Source organism: Vulpes lagopus, chromosome 7 (assembly GCF_018345385.1).
Source record: "Vulpes lagopus strain Blue_001 chromosome 7, ASM1834538v1, whole genome shotgun sequence".
NCBI lineage: Eukaryota > Metazoa > Chordata > Mammalia > Carnivora > Canidae > Vulpes > Vulpes lagopus.
The window spans coordinates 43990093-44003343 of NC_054830.1; the positions used below are offsets into that span (position 1 = coordinate 43990093).

Sequence of the window (13251 nt, forward strand, 5' to 3'; positions counted from 1 at the left end):
AGTAGTACCTAAAAAGCTTGAGCCAAGTAAGCCATGTCAAAATAACTGTTAAAATAATATACTCAGAGAACTTCCAAACTTTAGAAGGTATAGAGACAACAAGCATTCAGTGATCACTTATTATAGAGTTTATACATTTGTGGGTGATGTAAAATTCACACCAGAGATGGGTCCTAACTGCAAATGGTTTCTACAGCTTAGGTGGACCAGCTGGCAGGTGTAAGCAGTGTGGTTTTTAAGTATCACAGGAATGCTGCAAACATGACAGCTGTCCCGGTGCACACACAGAGAGCTCAGAGAGCTCAGGAGCTTGTGGCCTCTCCACCCTTTTTCACTTTGAAGAGAGGCTTTCAATCCCAAAGAAGCCTGTCCCCAAAGACACTGTACTTTGGGTTTATATTACTATTCTCAAAACTAGAGGGACATGAGAATCATCCGGAATTCATGGAAAAAGATGCTGCAGCCTCATCCAAGATTAAAGCACTCTCTAGGAATGGGAGATGAGGATGAAACTTAAGCTTCTATAGTTTTAAAAACCATCGACATGGTTCTGATGCATAGCTAAGTTGGAAACCACTAGGTTATATCTTCCAGGGGAAAGAGAACAACTAATTAAAAGTTACAAAATGTGAGGGGTCAGTACAACAGAAAAAGATGTAAGAAAACCACCTCATTTAATGATGTACACACAGCTTTAAGATCTATGGTATTTCTTACCCATCTGACTGTGTTCTTAGTTCAAGGACTTTGAACCTTTGTCTTCCAATTGCTTTCACTTTCACTATTTCAATTCCGAAATCTTGTTCTTCTCGATAGGCATATATCTCTGCAGTTGTTCCAAACTGTGCTTCCCTCTCCTGTATATTACTTCCAAGATAAATTTTAAAAGGAAATAATTTTGAACATTTAATTTTTAAATATGCAAAGTGGCAAAAGCAACACGATTAAAAAAAAATATAGCAGTTAGCCCTTATTGCAAAGCTATTATTTTATTTTGAGATTGCACAGGGAAATGCAGATATAGAAGGCTTCAGAATTACAATTAGAACAAAAAAAGAAACAAAAAAAGAATTACAACTAGAGTACTTCAGCAAAATAATAGATCCCTAGTCACTGAAAATGATCTACAGCTGATAGGGATTTTAAACCCTCGTTTCCCAAACCAGACATTCTTTTACTTCAATAGACCATCATTTCTACTGCTTAATATTAGCAGCATTATACTGGGGTGGGAAATCCCCATGTACATTTCCGGCCTCTACCAATGATTTCCTCCAGCTGCCACAGGATATCTGAAATACCAGTTTGACACTGGGCTATAGGGGGACAACTTATGAATTCTGAGAGAGAGAAAAGAACAAACTACTTCTTTGTAAAAGTAATCCTTTACATTAAAATGTAGAAGCCCTCTTTCTCTTCAAATAATGACAGTGTTTGAAAAGAAGGCTCCAGAAATTTTTATTAGACATTAATGGTTTAAAAATTTCAAAAACCAGAAAGTTTAATTGTGTGTGACAGTAAATGTCTGACTTGGATGGTAATGAGAACAATATAAATACTCCAACTTGCACTTTCAATCTCTTCATCAACATTTCTTACATCTTTATCCAGTCTCCTGTGCATGCAAAGTAATAGTCGGGTTTGGCTTTAACACTGACCTCTGCTGTGACTCTACATGAGAGAGAATGTGTTAAGGAAATTCACTCTAATAATTTACCTGTATGCAAGAACTGCAAAGGTTCTGTCTTTCTGAATTAAATTCCGCACCATACTGACTTCTTGAGGACGAAAGAGCTGAAGAGGTAAGGTCTGCCCAGGAATCAGGATCATCATCACCTGTGGCAGGACTGGAATAACCTGACAGCTGTCGTCGTCATGCAAAGTCCTGCCATGAAATTCTTCCATATCAGCGCCCAGATACTATTCAAGAACACATAGATACACTGTCATTTTAGATATGTAATAGAAATACAAGCTCAAAAGACATAAGAGCAAATCAGAGTATAAAAGAAATATGAAGATCATACAAATATTTATTTAATAAGTTGGTGTCTCAGTCTCCCACATGAAAATCTAATTGATTCTTTTTTTTTTTTCTTTTAAGATTTTATTTATTTATTCAATGAGAGACACAGAGACACAGAGGGAGAAGCAGGTTCAGGAGGGAGCCCGATACAGAACTTGATCCCCAGATCTGGGATCATGCCCTGAGCCAAAGGCAGATGCTCAAACTGCTGAGCCACCCAGGCGTCCCTCTAATTCTGATTCTTATAGTAGAGGTTCTATTATCTTGTGAAAAATGCCTCACAAATAAATTCAGGAGCACTTTTTAGTTCAAAATCTTTCCTCTAAGAAACATTTCTAGGTCTAAATATCACAAATGACAACTATAAAATGTTAGCATGTTAACTAACACCCTGGTAGCAAGTAGTACAGAGCCTAAGAAGTACTTTAGTAGCTCCATTACTAGTGGAAACATATGGAGGGCGACAATTCTTCAAAAAATTATTCCAGGAAATGGTATCAAAATGCTTGAAAAGTAGAGTCAAGTATGTGTATCTACTGGCAAAGAGCCCACATCCTCATCCACAATTTTCTACTGTGAAGTAATATCCAATAAGGCTACCCTCATTCACTTGGTAGGAACCTCCATCTACTGTTACAGGGATGTACCTACGGTATAAGATCTGTAACTACATTACGTACTGTATGTGATGTTGGCAGACTGGTGTCAAAATTTATGACATTTGGTTTTTTGGCTTCTTTGCTATCCTGGTCTTCGACTTCCATTTCAATTTCATCTTCTTCCTCACTCTCTGCTATAAAAATTATAGAGATTATGAGAAAACAAAATGGATGCAAGAAAATGTCAAAGCGCTGTTCCCCTTCAAATACGTAATTCTTTCATGAGGATTCTGAGCCCATGAGAAGAGGGTTTCTTCTGACACCACTCACATGTGGTATCCTGTGAAGAGGTAGCCAGAGGGCTGGGGCCTATGCAGGGGTCTGCCACTAACTACTTTTTTTTTTTTTTTTCCAGAATAGTTTAAGATTTACATAAAGAATGCAAAGATAGTACTGAAATCTCCTTTTTTTAGAGATCTTCTCTCCATTTGCCCCCATAGCTAACATTTTCTACGAGTATGGTACATCTGTCTAAGCAATCCGCGGTAGCACATTACTATTAGCTAAACTCCACATTTTATTTGGATTTCCTTATTTTTACCTACCATCCATTTTCTGTTTCAAGATCCCATCCAAACTAGCACATGACATTTAGTCGTCATGTCTCCTTAGTCTCCTCAGGGCTGGTATCTCAAACTTTCCTTGTTTTTGATGGCCTTGACAGTTGTGAGGAGAAAGGCAGGCATTTTATAGAATGTCCCTTAATTAGAATTTGTTTGATGTATTTCTCATGCCTACATTGAGGTTATGTACTTTGGGGATAACACCACAATAGACTAAGGGCTGTGTTCATCACATCCTATCAAGGGTGCATACTATCAAATATGACTGATTACTGATGTTGATCATAATCACCCACCTGAGATTTCTTTGTCAGGTTTCTCTACTGTAAAGTTACTCTTTCCTCCTTTCTACATTGTACTCTCTGGAAGCCAATTATGCAGCACAACTCATACTTAAGAAGTTGGGGATTATGCTCCCTTCTACTTGAAGAGGAAGTATCTACATAAATTATTTAAATTCTTTAGTGTGAGAAACTTGTTTCTTCTCCCTTGCCAGTAACTAATTTAGAGACCTTCCACAGCTCATTTCACCTGATTATGCCTTAGTTTCCGTATCTGAAAAATGACAGGCAGGAACAAGACAATCACTAAGTTTCTTTAAAACTCTTTAAAGTTTTTATAAAAGACGGGAAAGAAGGAAGGAAGACCCTTTAATTAAAATGGAAAAAGATAACATTATTACCCAGCAAAAACATTTTCATAGCAGGGACAGCACATCCTTGGCTGTCACTATACTATTAAAAAGTGAAATGTTTGTAATCATTTTCATTCCAATTTTGCTTTGGAATTTTAAATGTAAAAATAAAGTTCACATGAAACATAAAATAGATTTTAAAGGAAATGTCTTAGAAAACTTTCCCCAAACAAAATTTTTAGATTATGAAAACTAAGCTGATCTACTTTAAAAAGTTGATGTCACTAATAACAGAAAGTTAGAAATAGCACCAAATAGGTGCTATTCTACTAAATGGGAGTTTGTCCTGTTAACGACAGCAGTGGGTAAAATTCCTACTCTGGATCAGCAGTTCTCACCTAGGGATGATCTTGCCCCTAAAGGGATATTTGGAAATGTCTGGAAATATATTTGGTTGTCACAACCAGGAGAGCCCTACTGGCATCTAGTGGGCAGAGGCCAGAGATGCTGCTAAACATCCTACAAGGATGCATCCTGCAGGACAGTTCTCCACAACAAAGAATTTTCCAGTCCCCAAAATCAAAAGTGCTGAGGTTAAGAAATCCTGGCCTAGCCAAACTGAATCTCATTTCTGACCTCATATTTCGTGTATTTTTAAATGCCCCAAATACACTTCTAAACAGATAAAACGTCATTACAAAATTGTCATTTTCTTTTGTGTATATCATTATCTAAGTCCAATTACCTCCAACTTGGTTCCTGACTAGAAAAAACAAATGCTTTTTTCTTTCTTTAAAGATTTTATTTACTTATTTGTTAGAGAGACAGAGAGAGAGAGAGAGAGAGAGAGACAGAGAGAGAGAGAGAGAGAGAAAGCAAAGAGTGAGTGAGAGAGCCCACAAGCAGGGGGAACAGCAGGCAGAGGGACAAGCAGGCTCCCTGCTTGGCAGGGAGCCCAACTTGGGACCCATCCCAGGACTGTGGGATCATGACCCAAGCTGAAGGCAGACATTAACCATCTGAGCCACCCAGGCACCCCAACAAATGTTTTTCAATACAGTAACTGCCTAGGACTTTCTTTTAATTCTCTGGAATTCCTGGATATAAGGATAGGTCAAGGAGAGTAACATAATTATTTCAACTTACATTTAAATGGTCAGTGGTCTACCGCTTCATAAATATTTTTGCTAAGAACACAGGTGTTTAACCAAAAGATAACAACAACAAAAATCTCAATTTCCTTATATATATAGTAGTCCTTCTCATAAATATGGCCAAAACCCACTTCCCCCTACTCATTTATTTGTTTATTAATAAATGTTTATTTATTAATGTTTCCTTTTGGCCAAACAGATACTGGGCATCTTAAATATTAAACTACTTCCTCAGCACTTAAAAGAGTACTTCTCTTTAAAACAATTCATACCACATGGCTTTATGGATGATCCTATGGATGATCCTATGTTTCTTAACAAATAAAACTCATATGATTTAGAAAAGAAGATGCGGTATATGTATACAATGGAGTATTACTCAGCCATTAGAAACGACAAATACCCACCATTTGCTTTGACGTGGTTGGAACTGGAGGGTATTATGCTTACTGAAGCAAGTCAATTGGAGAAGAACAAACATTATATGGTCTCATTCATTTGGGGAATATAAAAAATAGTGAAAGGGAATAAAGGGGAAAGGAAAAAAAAAATGAGTAGGAAATACCAGAAAGGGAGACAGAACAGGAGAGACTCCTAACTCTGGGAAACGAACTAGGGGTGGTGGAAGGGGAAGTGGGCGGGGGGTGGGGGTGACTGTGGGACGGGCACTGAGGGGGGGCACTTGATGGGATGAGCACTAGGTGTTATTCTATGTGTTGGCAAATTGAACACCAAAAAAAAAAAAAAAAGAAAAAGAAAAGCTTTATTATTATATTCACAACTCTCTGGGCCTTCTCACTCCTGATTCTTATTTATTTATTTATTTAGGGGAGAGAAAACGCGCGTGTGCGAGCGAGCATGCTAGCATGGCAGGGGAAGAGGGGAGAATCTTCAAGCTGACTTCTCACTGAGTGGGCAGCTGATGTGGGGCTTGATCCCAGGACCCTGATATCACCACCGGAGCTGAAATCAGGAGTCAGCTGCTTAACCAACTGAGCCACCCAGGCACTCCCTCACTCCTGATTCTTTTCAACAAAACACACACTGTTCAGAACTACTGGGGTGAAGTCTGATGACTCATCTCATGCAGGAGCACCACATGAATGCCAACAGAACATCAGTAACCTCCCCGAAACACTGGATTTGGCACGTTCAGAGTGGAGCTGATGTCTCTGAAATAAACAGCTCAGCTCTTCAGTCAAAGGCTGACACACTTACCTTTATGTCAGTTCAGCTAGGTTGGCCTCAGGAACAACCACCGACTCTGACTCTGGGTTTATTTCTACATAAACGTTCCCTTCTGTGTGGTGGGCATGCATTCAGTCTTCTCCTCTTTGGTGCCCCACAACTCCCAGGGGACAAACTCATCCTCCAAGAAAAGCTTCCCTTGGGCAACTCCCTGTAACCCACAACTGTTTCTGGGCAACCCGTGGGAAAGAGCCCCCAACGCACTGGCAAGAGATGCAAGCTCCCCAACAACAGACTTGGCCTACCTCCTAGGCCTCCTCTTCCACAGCCCAGCCCTAAGTACATGCTTTTGGATGTCTCCAGAACCATTTCACAATGCTTTACCTCAATCCCTCTTCAGGACAATAGCATTAACTTATCCGGTCCTAAATCAACTATCTTTGGCCTCATACGGATTATACACTTCCTCAAGTACCAGGCGGTGTTATCATACCTCTTTTCATGCCCGTTAACACCTAAACGTCACGCAGTGAAGGAACCCAGCTGAAGGCCCCCGTTTGTCCGATAACCTCGAAAAGCTTCACTTCTACAGCCTCCCGTGACAAATCCATACGGATTATTTCATGCATTTAGTTTTTTTTTTTTTTCTTTCTGCCCCGGATTCCAACATAAAGCCATGCTCTAAATTTCTGAGGAACAAAAGTAAACAACAACAACCACCAAACCACTGGATTGAACATCACCCCCCCAGGTCTCTCTCATCAAGCACATCCTACTACTTGGCTTGAGCTACGTGCCCGAGAACAACCTGCACCAACACTGTCTGGCAGTGAAGCGGTTAAGCGGCCCTGGCGAGACGGACAGAAGGGTCCTGCGGACAGATTTGCAGGTCCGGCTCTGCGACTGTGTCACCTTGGGCAAGTCACTGCACTCATCTAATTTAGGTCTCTCCTACCAAATCGGGATCCGAAAAGTTACGTGGGGAGGATGGACCGGAGAGACGCGTGCCAGGCGCTCACTGCCGGGCCCCTGCCGTGGGGAGCGCTTGGTCCCTGCGCGCTGTCCCCCTTACCCGGACGAGTACCGGCTGCTAAGCTCGCCGCATCCCCCGTCTGCCCTCCTTCCTTCCCCCTCAGTTCTAAGCCGTTTTCCTGGAGCCAAATTCTGGACACAGCGGACGGAGAGGGAAGGGTCCCTGGCCTTGGGGGCAGACCCCTCCGCGACCCCCCAAACCCTCGCTCCTAGCCTGGGGCGACCCAGCCCGCGACGGGTGAGCCGGGACCCGGTCGTGGCCGGAGGCCTGAGATGCGGCCGCTTCCCGGGGCGCCCCAGCGGGCCTCGGCGCCCCCCGCCCCGCTCCCCAGCCCTGCCGCGCCGCTCGGCGCTCGAGCCTCGCCCCGTCCCGCCGCCGCCGGGGACCGGCCCCGGGAGGTTACCAGGGAGGAGCGGCAGGTGGTTGCCCATGTTGTGCGCAGCGTCCTGCGGGTCTCTCTCGCCGGCCATGTCTGTTTACCCGCAGAGGAGGCTGGGACAGGGCGGCGCCCGGGCAGCTCGGGGAGAGTCCTCCCCCTCGCCGCCGCCCCGCGCACCGGGGCCACAGCGCCCCCTGGCGGCTCCCGCGCTCACCGTCCCCGCCCCTGCCCCGCGGGGCCTCCTGCAGAGCCCGCCTGGTTCCCGCCCGGCAGGACCGCTCCGCTGCGTCCTCGTTTCCACCTCGCTCTTAACGACGGGGGGCGGGGAGCAAAGAGAACCCTGCTTATGCAGCCCTAACTCCGACTCTTTTATATATAAATTTATTTTTTATTGGTGTTCAATTTGCCAACATACAGAATAACACCCAGTGCTCATCCCATCAAGTGCCCCCCCCAGTGCCCGTCCCCAGTCGCCCCAGCCCCCGCCCACCTCCCCTTCCCCCACCCCTAGTTCGTTTCCCAGCCTAACTCCGACTCTTGCAAAGTCTACGTGTGAAGACGGGGAAGACGCACCGGTCACAAGGAGGGGAGCCGGCTTCTAGCTGATGGATGCTCTTTTCTGCAGTTTCCAGGAGTTTCCAGGTGTGTGCCACAACCCACACGCATTAATCAGAAGCAAAGGCTCCAGATGATGATGACCCACCCAGAAGAGACAAAGGCCTAGGATCGACTGGCAGGTGAGATTGTCTGGATGTCAAAAAAAAGCCGACTCATTAGGACTTCAACTAAGGATGAGTTATTAAAGGACAAAAGTAAGGCCTGCCACACCAAGCACGATTCTTTTCTAGTAGAGGGGTTGTTTCTGGTTTGGACGATGGACACAAATTCTTGTAGTGTCTTTTTTTTTTTAGATTTTTTTTTTTATTGGAGTTCAATTTGCCAACATATAGCATATCACCCAGTGCTCAGCCCAAGTGCCCCCGTCATGGTCCATCACCAGTCACCCCAACCCCCCGCCCACCTCCCCTCCCACTACCCCTTGTTCATTTCCCAGAGTTAGGAGTCTCTCATGTTCTGTCTCCCTTTCTGATATTTCCCACTCATTTTCTCTCCTTTCTCCTATGATCCCTTTCACTACTTTTTATATTCCCCAAATGAATGAGACCATATAACGTTTGTTTTTCTCCGATTGACTTATTTCACTCAGCATAATACCCTCCAGTTCCATCCACGTCGAAGCAAATGGTGGGTATTTGTCGTTTCTAATTGCTGAGTAATATTCCATTGTATACATAAACCACATCTTCTTTATCCATTCATCTTTCGATGGACACCGAGGCTCCTTCCACAGTTTGGCTATTGTGGCCATTGCTGATAGAAACATCGGGGTGCAGGTGTCCCGGCGTTTCATTGCATCTGATTTACTTTGGGGTAAATCCCCAACAGTGCAATTGCTGGGTGGTAGGGCGGGTCTATTTTTACCTCCTCGCAGTTTTCCAGAGGGGCTGCACCAGTTCACATTCCCACCAACAGTTAAGAGGGTTCCCCTTTCTCCGCATCCTCTCCAACATTCGTGGTTTCCTGCCTTGTTAATTTTCCCCATTCTCACTGGTGTGAGGTGGTATCTCATTGTGGTTTTGATTTGTATTTCCCTGACGGCGAGTGATGTGGAGCATTTTCTCATGTGCTTGTTGGCCATGTCCATGTCTTCCTCTGTGAGATTTCTCTTCATGTCTTTTGTCCATTTCATGATTGGATTGTTTGCTTCTTTGCTGTTGAGTTTAATAAGTTCTTTATAGACCTTGGATACTAGCCCTTTATCTGATACGTCATTTGCCAATATCTTCTCCCATTCTGTAGGTTGTCTCTCAGTTTTGTTGACTGTTTCTTTTGCTGTGCAGAAGCTTTTGAACATGAAGGCAAGAGAAACAAAAGCAAAAATGAATTATTGGGACTTCATCAAGATAAAAAGCTTCTGCACAGCAAAAGAAACAGTCGTAGTTTCTTTTCACCACCACTACTCCTGTCAAGGGTGAAAGCTGAAGAATCTTCAAAGGAAAGAGGGTATCTCAGCATGGTGGGAAGGGGAGGTGTGGAGAGGAACCAGCAGCATTGTTCTGGAGAAAACAGTGATAAATCTGAGATTTAAACAGATGCTCAGAAACTGTGCCTCACTGAAAAGTTTAAAAGCTAAAAGCCTCCTAATGAGTGAGACTCAAGAATCCACTCTGCGTCATCCTGCCTTTGTTCCCAAATCACTTTGTGGCCTTGGTAGAGCCATTTATGGCCTCAGGCCTCTGTGTACCCATCTGCAAAAATGAGAATGGACCATATACCGCCCCGGATTGTTCTAGGTAAAAATATCTGCAATACTAATGACAGTATCACCTTTTACATTTAGGTTGATGACAATTACATACAATACATCACTGTGATGGTTAGTGAAGTTAGGATGGTCACTCTAGTCAATTGAAGGGTGAGTCTATGCCTGAGTGATGAAAGAAAATGCAGGATAGAATGATGAGGCAATGGGTGGGGTGTGGGGTGTCAGAGAGAGTGAAGCTGGGGGGAGAGGACGAAAGCAAGTGTACAGATAGACATGTCTGATGCTGTGGCATCAGCAACTTCACTATACTTTATGGAATTTCAATAAACTGTGCTTACCTGCAGAGACGTTTCTTTTCACATCAGCATCTGGCCTCTAAATGCGGAAGCTCTGACCTGCCATGGTCCTCCCCAGATACCTCTCCAGAGGTATCCAGAGTTGTGTTCTGCACCCTGGGTCATTGAAAAACCCAATGGACAAGAAAGGACTCTGGTGGGGTCAGCAGATGTAGCTGGGAAAGCATTAGCTCATTCTTTCTTTTGTCCACTGCTTCAGGGTCACTGATGCTACTACCATCTGCGTATCTTTTACTTCCCATTCTCCTTTTTCTACCGACCATTCCCATTCACCATCTGCTCCCTCCTTTGTTTCATCTCTCCAGAGTCTACCCAGTCATCCAAAGTTCCATCTTTCAATAGGGATAATAACAAATGATCACTGAACAAAAACATCTAAGCAAGCAGGTTTCTTGGATTAGCCTTGGTTATTAAAACCAACAAGGAAAACATGATCATTCACCATTTATTTTTAATTCAGTAACTTTATCCTGAAACAAAGTATCATACTGAGTTCCTCACATGTCTTCTTGTTTGGGTGAAAGGTGTTCATTGATAAGGAGCTCGGCAAACCAGAGGGGAAGGAAATCCGTACGTTCATAGATGGTTGCTTTGTAGCTTAGGAACTGACTTTAATAGGATGTAATTAAGGCTGGTAGAAAATGAGAATGAAAAAGCCCACTGCTCTTTCGATTTCTGGCTTCTGCACTTTATTAGCAGCAAAGGAATACAGGAATACACACACAGGGAAGAGAAATTTCTGGCTTCCTTCTTTTTTTTTTTTTTGTATTATCTTTCTCCTGTTGTTTAATGTGGTGAAGAATGTTGCTGCCTTCGTCTAAGCAGTCAGTTAGTTACCTCTTGTCCAGATTATTGCAGTAGCCTCAATATTGGTCTCTGGACTACCACCCTCATCCCCGACAGTTCATTCGTAACAAAGCAGCCTGAATGATTCCAGGACTGCCTAGTATCTACTTGCAACCTGACCCCCAGTCCCTGTCATTCTCCATCCTCCTTCTCTGCTGTATCTTCCCTCCAAAGCATTTGTCAACTTCTAAAATTACTATAAAGCTTCATTTTAAAAATTGCCCTCACCCCTCCAAGAAACTCCTTGGGAGGTCAGAAGTCCCATCTGCCTCTTTTGTTTACTCATGTGTTCCAAAGGCCTAGCACAGGGCCCGGAACTTAATAAGTGCTCAAAAAATACTTATTCATGAATGAATAAATGAATGAGCAAAGTGCACTGTCATGGAAGACATTGTTGACTGACCTAACATCAATTCCTGTCTTCTTCCTTGATGACAACCTTCATTTTGTTTGAGGCCACAGTGTGCGCAGCCCTGTGGGGTTGTGTTTGCACCAAGCCCACTATAGCCCCCTGCTCTTCCTCATAATCCTCTGCAGCTAGTGGTGGCCATGTGGCACAACTCTGGCTGATGTGACGTAGACAAAGTCTGCTGGGCAGCCATGGAGAATATTGAGAAGGGAAGGACAACTCCAGACAAGATTTTCTCTCATGATTAAAAGAAAAGATTTCATTCCTGCTCACTCCTGCTGGGATGAAGACTAAGCTCTAATTGTCTGATGGATAAGACCAGTCAAACAGTCAAAAGAGTCTTGAAAAGAAATCACAGATTTTAGAAAAAGTCAAACTAGATTGCCTTGTAGATATATTCTGTTATCATTTTTTAAAACAAATGTCTATTTATTGATGTTCAGAACACGAGTTACAACATGAGAAAATAGTCTGCAGGAAATTAAGATTTTTAAAAAAGATTTTAAATTAATTTATTCCTGAGAGATGCAGAGACATAGGCAGAGGGAAAAGAAGGCTCCTTGCAAGGAGCCCCAAGTGGGACTTGATCCCAGTACCCTGGGGTCACGACCTGAGCTGAAGGCAGATGTTCAATCACTGTGCCACCCAGGTGCCCCAGTAAATTAAGATTTTTGTATTTGCACTTCTGCTGTGCTGGTCTTCCCCCACCTACCCTCCCACCCCCTGCTCCCACTTCCCTTCCCCTAACCCTTTGCAAGGCAGCTGTGGAAGGGCACCGTGTTCAAGATGCTGGTGACAAGCCCAGAGGAACAGGAATGGTGGTAGAACTTTCTGTTCATTCTCCTCACACAAGCTACATGAGCAGGCCCCACCTGTGGTTTCCTGAGATTTTTAAGTTTGGTTCTTTCACGGTGTTTTAAAGCACTGGTTCAGGGCCTTCTCTCATCATCAGTGGATACAGGGGAGTGACTGGGGACTCGAAGCTGGGGTGCCCATTTGGGAAAGAGGGGCAGGGGTACACATATCCTACTTCTCAGCTCCAGGCCCTCTGGCCCACCCAGGTTCTTCTGAAGGTCAGCCTTTAATCATCGCTTAATTAAAAATGGTAACAGATGGAACAGCACCCTTTTTCTGTCGGCTCCCAGTGCAGCAGGGAGGTTCCTCAACCTCACCTTCCCTTCCCTGCCTTCATGTACCCTTGAGGCTCCAACTGTGGAAGGCCAGTTTGGACATTGCCTTGCAGATTTAGCAGCAGCTGTCAGCCAAGGGGCGCCAGCCCTAGAGTCTGCTGGCCCCAGGTGCTTGAACAGGGCAGTGGGAAGGCCAGAGTCCCAGCCCAAGGACTTGGCCCACTGGCTGGAAGGTGAGGCCTGGGTCACCCAAGTGACAGTGGCAGGTTTGTGTCCCCTCCTTCCACCTTTCTCTTTGGGCACCCAGCAGGCTGGAGACCTGGCGTTGGGCTGGCAGAATGGGCTGCCTCCCTGCTACTGGGCTGTGCTCAAGAGATTTCCTCCCTCCCAACTGCCCATCCTGGCTGCCCTTCCTCCCTCCTGCTGTGTGTGCCATTTTCAAGAGCCAGTCTTGCATGGAGCAGGGTGGGTATTGGGCAGGGGCCACAGCTTACATACACTTTAGTCTCCTGGCAAGAGGGCCAGCCACCAGGGCAGTGAAGCAGGTG

The 13251-nt window shown here is 44.3% G+C and overlaps 1 protein-coding gene across 2 annotated transcripts in view; it reads right to left on the minus strand.

The window, feature by feature from the left end:
• The window catches only part of CRBN (cereblon), a 29293-nt gene extending 21537 nt beyond the window's left edge, over positions 1 to 7756 (minus strand). Inside the window, exons 1-4 of one of the 2 annotated variants that reach the window (XM_041761315.1) lie at positions 7661 to 7756; positions 2707 to 2819; positions 1718 to 1920; positions 718 to 867 (exon numbers count right to left, since the gene is read on the minus strand). In XM_041761315.1, the coding sequence (XP_041617249.1) occupies positions 718 to 867; positions 1718 to 1920; positions 2707 to 2819; positions 7661 to 7727 (533 nt within the window). In that variant the 5' untranslated portion in view covers positions 7728 to 7756. The remainder of the gene's footprint in view (positions 1 to 717; positions 868 to 1717; positions 1921 to 2706; positions 2820 to 7660) is intronic. The other variant, XM_041761316.1, reaches the window with a different exon arrangement.
• Positions 7757 to 13251: the final 5495 nt, after the last annotated feature.